The following is a 6,775-nucleotide window of genomic DNA, read 5'->3' as shown; positions in this document are numbered from 1 at the left end:
GCCTTTCAGGGAAGCACTGCTCCCTGGGTGTCTGGGTGAGGCCTGGGTGGGGTGTGCTCCTGTCTATCCAGAGAGAACCCTGGAAGAGGCAGGTGGCCTTAGGAGAAATTGAGGGAGGTATAAACATTTATTTCGACAACATGGCAAGGAGAAAATACCTGGATATTCAAACATGTTATTCCAAACGTGGAGAGGGTGCGATATAAACGAAGGCAAGTTACTAGAGAACATGAACTCAGAGTCCTTCCAGGAGCCCTTTCGTTCTGTGACTGCGTCTAACACAGTGCAAACGTTCCTGATGGTTTCCTGACGGAGGCCTGGACGTCGGAGCCCTGAAGCCCCAGCCCGGGGCAGTGGCAGGCTGTTCTCCGTCACTCTCCCATTCTCTGCCTCCCTCCCCTCAGTGCCGGGGCTTCAGACCACCTCCCCACAGGAGCCCCAAGGGGAAAGGGGCCACCTCTGCAAAAACCCCCCAAACACCAGAGCTTGCTGGCACCTTCACATTTCTTTTCTTTCTGTTGCAAAGCAGAGCTGACCGCTGTCCAGGACTTGGCCCGCCGTGAGCTGTGGGTCCCTGGCTCCCCACGCCACCCTGTAGCTCCAGGTGGACCAGTGTGGAAAGCACGGAATGCCAGCAATTATGTGAGAGATGCACAGCACCGCAAGAAAACATGCACCATCCTCACCTGCCCCCCTCGGTGATCAAGCAGGTCAGCGCACCCCAGAGGGAGCCAGCCAGACATGGCCGAGCTCCGGGGAGGTGGCTTCTGTCCAGAGCTGTCCCACCCTGGCGGGGGGGGGTGCGTGGGGAGGGAAGCTGGGCACCGCCTGCCTAGCTGACGAAGGCAGCAATGGCCACCAGCTGTAGGATGGCCTCCAGGCCATGGAGTGCCAGGAGTGTGGCACTGAGGATGGAGTCTGCCCGCAGCACCAGGGTCTGCCAGAGCAGGAAGTAGGTGGACAGCAGGGCACCCCCTGCTGTGAGGACCAGGCTGATGGCCAGCGGCACCTCGGCCTCCATCAGGTTGCCCTTGGTGCCTGGAGAGCAGAACAGTCAGGTGAGTGGGCGCTGGGCTCTGGGACACCTACTCTGACCCGTGTGTGCCCAGGAGGGCTGCGAGGAGGCAGGGAGGCCAAGAGCCAGCTCATCACCAGCGCGGCCCTCTGGACGCAGGGCTGAGGACTTTCGGTAAAAGGTCCTGTTGTGGTCACCACATCACTCATGAAACGTCAGAAAGCAAAGTGTGACAAGGGGTGTGTTCTCCCTAGCGAGGGTAAAAACCAATCACGGGAGAATGTTTGAATCTTAGCCTCTGGGTCAGTTGTGGGGATGGGAGAGGGAATTTCCTTTTCTAAAAACGATCCCAGTTGCATTCTGATACGTTTTTCTAATTCCAAGTGGACTGAGGAGGTTTTGTTTAAAATTTCCAAAAATATTTTACTCTGGGCCGAGGCCAGTTCTGGAAAATGTCATGCACGCTTGTAAAAAACCGAACCAAACCTGAATATTTCAGATAAATCAGTCAGTCGCAGGAAACGTTGCTCCCTGGCTGCTGTAGCTGACCCAGGTGCCCAGCACCGTCCGCCTCCCTCCCAGGGTCGTGGGCTCGTCTGTGACAGCAGATGCTGATGGCCCCGCGTGCCCAGCAGACCCGCTCCTGACCCCTGAAGAGTCCTGCGGCCCCGCTGACGAGGGCGTGGGCCCGTCTCCTCACCGCTGATTGGGCGTCGCTGGCGCACGTGTGCCCGCAGAACGTGCTGACGTGCGAGGGGCCTGAGCGCACCAGCTGTTGTCGGCTCTCCCAGCTATTCTAATGGAGAGAATGCTCCACCCACGTACGACCCCGCTGTAGAACACGGATGTGCTGGCGTGTGCGTGCCTGTGACTTGACAGGACCCTGTGTGCTGAGCACTGGCTGCGCTGGGCTAGGGGGCAAAGCTCATGCTGTTGGAGGACGGAACAGGGGGCTGCCTGAGGGCATGTGAATGGCCCTGGAGCTGGACTGAGGCGGCCCGGGGAGCCCTCCCACTCCTCCAGGCCCCGCTGCCCTGTTGGGGACTGGACAGGACACTCCGGATCCTTCTCCAGACTGCTGAGGCCAACGGAAGGGGAAGGAAGGAGGTGAGGTGAGTATTTGGGGGCTCCAGTCAACTGGCTAAGCTGGGTTCTGATCTCAGTGCTGTCTGTCCCCCTGCCGTCTCTCCCAAGGATGCGGCCAATGCCAGTGTTGTCTCTTGAATTAAGCTTCTGAATAAACTAATTAATACTTAATGACATCGTAAGGGGAGGCTTGCAAGGCAAGTGGCTAAGCGGTTGACATCAAAGTGTCTCTAAGAAGCACATTATAGAGGGATGAGCATTTAGAGGTTCCCAGCATGTAAGCTAGTAATTCTGTGATCCTACCTACCATGTGGTCTTCAGTCAACTCACCAAGATATAACCGAGTCACTTCCAGAATCCCCATCAGAAGCAGCAGAGTCAGGTCGAGGACCAGGTAAGGATGAGGATAACTGAAAACCTGACCTGGAGAACAGCGGACCACAGAGAACTCCAGTTATGGGGGTGGGGTGGTGCAGCAAGGACACCGCCCATGTGCCTTTGCGTTTAAGACTCACTTTTATATGTAATCATCAGGAGTGTAGCTAGGAAATACAGGGCGTAATATGCCCCACTCAGGCAGAACAGCACTTGCAGAGAGACGGACGAGAGCTGGCCAGTGGTTAAGGACCGGTGGGTGGGCCTAGAGACGGGCCCTGCCTGTGCATCCACCCTAGGGGGCATGCCTTGCCAGGTCTTCAGAGGTGCACCTGTGGGTGGCCACGGGGACCTGGCCATTGGCTCCCTACCTGGGGCGGCTTCCACCCATACTCCACTGGTGTCACAGGAAATGCCCTAGCCTGGAACAGGAGGGCTGGGTATATCCCTGGTGACCGCAGGCAGGACGGCCTTGGAACACCAGGCTTCCTTGGGGGCATTACCCTGACTGTGGCCCAGGTTACTAGATAGAAAAAAATGACTTTTTTTTTTTTCATTTTCTTCAAAGAAAATATATTCTCTTTTTTTGTGCAGTTAAATGTCTACTTTCCTGAGCACTGTACGCTTCTTGTTTGTTTATGGTAAAATGAGTCTGTAAGTATTCAAAGTGAGGGGTCTTCACTCTCTTGCTCCAGGTGGGCCTGGTGGGAGGCAGGCAGCCACCCACTTAAGGTGCAGGGTCAAGAAGGAGGGTGATGGAGCCAGCACGCCCCACTGAAGTCCTATCAACTCTAAATTGTTAGTGAATGTCTCTCCCACTTAAAAGTGGAATTTCTACTCAGAACTTATAGAAAGGGTGTGCATGGGAGTTTAAAGGAACAAAAAGCAGGAACTCAGAGTTGCCTTCATATGTCCAGCAAACTAGCCCTAAAGTGCCATCCTGTGGAGGCCTGGGCCTGACGCCAGCGGAGGGACATGGGGACACAGCAGAAGGATACCACCGCGGAGGAAGCTCTCCCTGGAAAACAAAGCATATCAGTCAGTGAGGCCCCAGTGTCCAACCTGGGTGCTTACCTGGGCCGTTTCCAACACTGACAGAGGATCCCGGCTTCATTCTTTCCCCCGTATTTACAGAAAGAAGCCACCTTTATCTGGGCCTGCAGCTAGGTCCCTTTCTATCACCTCTGCATCTGTCCCTCCGAGGAGGATCTGCCATCTGCTTTTCAGAACCTGAGGCTGGGAGAGAGTGTGTACTCGGGAGCTCAGCGGTGGAGAGGAAGCGAGGCCTCCATCCACGGCTGAGGTCAGGTCAGCCAAGACAGGCAGATTTCTGCTCCACCGCCGGGGGAGAAGGCCCTGGGCACCAGAGGACGGCAGCTTTTCTCATTCTCTGTGCTTTCTGCATTTACCACAGAGATGTAATTAGAGAAGAACCTTTTCTGATTCAGGGTACAAATCTTTTCTTTCTTTCTTCTTCTTTTTTTTTTTTTTTGTAATTGATGGTAGACACTTGCTTTCCTCTAGAATTTTATACATTGCCCCAAATCTCACAAACAATAATTTCCTACAGCAGCAATCCAATTTCTTCCAGTGGTGCGTCTCTTGGACCTTCTCCTACCCCATAGCAGGCACACGTTTCCCCTCATCTTAAGATGACAGCCTCTCTCCCCGTGAAATGGTCTTCAGAATCCGAGGTTTTGAGTTTGAAGTTATCTTTGACTAATCCTTCGACTGAACGTGTCCTGGGGCAGATTTCCTGTCTCAAGAGGCTCAGAGTAGTGGCACATTTGTGACATGTAGAAACATCAGTAATAACTTAAATTTGGCAAACAGACCCTACAGAAGAAGACTTGAGCTATATTGCCAAGCAGCAAGCAGGACAGTGATGTGAACCAGTCTGTCTGGTCTTCTCTCCAGTTCCCCTCTGCAAGGGGGCAGGAGAGACACTCTCAGCCTTGCTGAGGTTTGTGGGGGACATCAAAGCAGATTCGGGCCTTCTGTGGAGTCTCGCTGGGGCAGGGGTCTTAAATGGGTCGGCGTGGGGAATTAGTAACAGAGATTCAGAGCTCAGCGTCCAGGAGAGGCAGCACGTGCAGGGAGCGTGAAGCTCGTGCAGGATCCTTTATAAACTTGCATCACATTACAGGCAGTGTGCTCTTGAAACCCGATCTGTTCTTTTCCAGGAGGTAGCTAAACTAGGCTGCCTAGATGCTTGCCATTATTTGGGTGAATTTCACATTAATTGGGGTTTTCCTCCCTTTTGATTCTTCTCTTGAAGGTTGGCTTCAGACACTTCAAATCTATTTGCCAGCCAACCACTCTCATGGATCAGAACTGTGGGGGCTCAGGAAAAAAATGTTGTATAAAAACTTTATGTGAAATAGGGTTTAAATAATTAACATTAAAGGTGGCTACAATCAATTTGGCTGTTCTATGGATTTCAGACCTTCAGGAGCTCATTCTGACTAAGTACAGCCCTGGCTTTTAGGACCTAGCATTTTTTGTCAATGAGTTACTGTAACAACGAGGCCATCCACAGGTGTTTAAGTTCACGTGCAAGTAAAGAGAACAAATGATCCCCCTGAGGTGATACACAAGGTGTGCACAGAGATCCTGTTCTGGTGTGGACTTCCTGTCACCAAATGCAGACACACCTCATTGCCAGTGGCCTTCCACAATGGTCTGGCGATTTGGAGCCCTCGGGGAGGGCTCTGAAGAAAATACAGACAACACAGACCTCTGCTCGCTGCGGCAGCTCCCTCCCTCCTCTCTGCTCTCCAGCCAGTAACTTGGTGCAGGACGGAGGCCGGAAAAGTGGGCTTTTGTGTCCAAAGTGGGTGCTAAACTAGACACACAGGTAACTCGGAGCCCAGAGTAACACAGCCACCCCCCACTCGTGCACTTTCCTTTCACTACACAAGTGTTCACCCAAGAGCTGTCACGTTGGCTGAGAGCTCAGTACTGTAAATGCCACAGTGACGGCAGGGACCCTGGTGGCACGAGCAGGACCTGCACCAGCAGGAGCCATGCCCACCGCTGGGGAGCTTCCATGGCCCGACGTTAGGGACATCTGTGCGACTGAGGCACACACCGGCTGAGCCTAGCTTTGGAACAGGGGCTTGCCACGTTGCCCAGCACTCTGCACTGGACACGAAGCTGCTGGCGACCGCGACAGGGTGCCCCCAGGGCCGTGACAAGCTCTCGCCCTGTCCTCAAGGCACACGGGCCCCCTCGCTCTCTGGAGCGTGCAGCTGCCGCAGCCGGCCCGGGTCCACGGCCACACACGGGGCCCAGCGCCCGGGGCCCACGGCATCTTGCATGCGGCCCTCCAGGGCCGGCGGCGGGAGACGGGGTCCCCCCCCAACTAGGGCCGGCGGCGGGGGACGGGAGGCACCCCGAGGGTCGCCGGCGGCACCCCCCTTTGAGGGCCAGTGGTGGGGGACGGGGCCCCCTAACCAGGGCCGGCGGCGGGAGAGGGGATCCCCCGTCCAGGGCCGGCGGCGGGGGACGGTCCCCCCCACCCCCAGGGCCGTGCACAGCTGGGCTTCTGCGCCGAGCGGGGCGCCGGCCACGGGAGGGCAAGAGGCGCCCAACCGGCCCGGGGCCGCACCTCGCCAAGACATTCAAGACCGCGGAACCGCAACCGCTGGGAGACGCCCTAGACCCGTCCGCCTTTCCATCACCAGAAAGAACCTTCCCGGGATGATCTCCGCCCCCGCCCGCCCGGGGCCCCAGCCCAAGCCGCGGGCGGACGGGCGCTGCGCTGTCCCGAGACCCTCGCGGCCGGCCCCCAGGCCCCCCGACAGCTCCCCAAGGAGCCCGCCCCGGGCCCTCTCACCTCGCCGTGCGGCAGCCATCTTGCCGCCCGGCCCCGCCCGCCGAGTCCGCCGCGATCCCAGCAGTCTCTCGGCTCCGCACTATTCGCGTCTTCGGCCATTTTCGCTTCTGCTCCCGAAGGGACCCGACCGCGCCGCGCTTCGGGAGTTGATTCGATCCGCGGCCGAGGCCCGTTCGACCCGTCCGGCAGCGCTCGGGCACTTTCGTACAGGAGGAGGCGGAGAGCCGAGGCTCGGGAGTATCCGGGCTCGGCAGCGTTCGGCTCTGTTCGGCTCCGCCTCGGACGGACTCGGCTCCCGCTCGCGGCGGGGGCGGGCGGAGCCTGCGGCGAGAGGTTCTCTGGGCCCGACCGCACTGCGTCGGAGATCGGCGAGATCCGGCCCCGCAGTTGGCGACCCTCTTGCGGGGGACGACGGGTGGCGCAGCCCTCTTAGGCGCTGAGTCGGGGGTGGCGCAGAGCCG

General features: G+C 57.3%; 1 protein-coding gene across 3 annotated transcripts; it reads right to left on the bottom strand.

Annotated features, from left to right (window-relative positions):
• Positions 1-108: 108 nt before the first annotated feature.
• Positions 109-6,493, bottom strand: TMEM80 (transmembrane protein 80). Of its 3 annotated transcripts, XM_031037334.2 has the most exons (5): positions 6,315-6,493; positions 3,475-3,494; positions 2,617-2,710; positions 2,432-2,524; positions 109-1,038 (listed from the first exon to the last, which is right to left on the bottom strand). In XM_031037334.2, the coding sequence occupies exons 1-5, from the start codon at positions 6,331-6,333 to the stop codon at positions 833-835; spliced, it is 432 nt and encodes a 143-aa protein (XP_030893194.1). In that variant the 5' UTR covers positions 6,334-6,493; the 3' UTR covers positions 109-832. The 3 variants fall into 3 exon arrangements, with proteins under 3 accessions (XP_030893194.1, XP_081653632.1, XP_081653631.1); XM_081797506.1 differs by having other exon boundaries at positions 2,617-3,494; positions 6,315-6,489; XM_081797505.1 differs by lacking the exon at positions 6,315-6,493 and having other exon boundaries at positions 2,617-5,805.
• Between the last annotated feature and the right edge of the window lie 282 nt (positions 6,494-6,775).

This window comes from Leptonychotes weddellii, chromosome 11, assembly GCF_054177405.1.
Source record: "Leptonychotes weddellii isolate Sample4059 chromosome 11, ASM5417740v2, whole genome shotgun sequence".
In the NCBI taxonomy this organism is placed as follows: Eukaryota; Metazoa; Chordata; class Mammalia; order Carnivora; family Phocidae; genus Leptonychotes; species Leptonychotes weddellii.
This window is presented reverse-complemented; position numbering and strand designations above follow the sequence as displayed.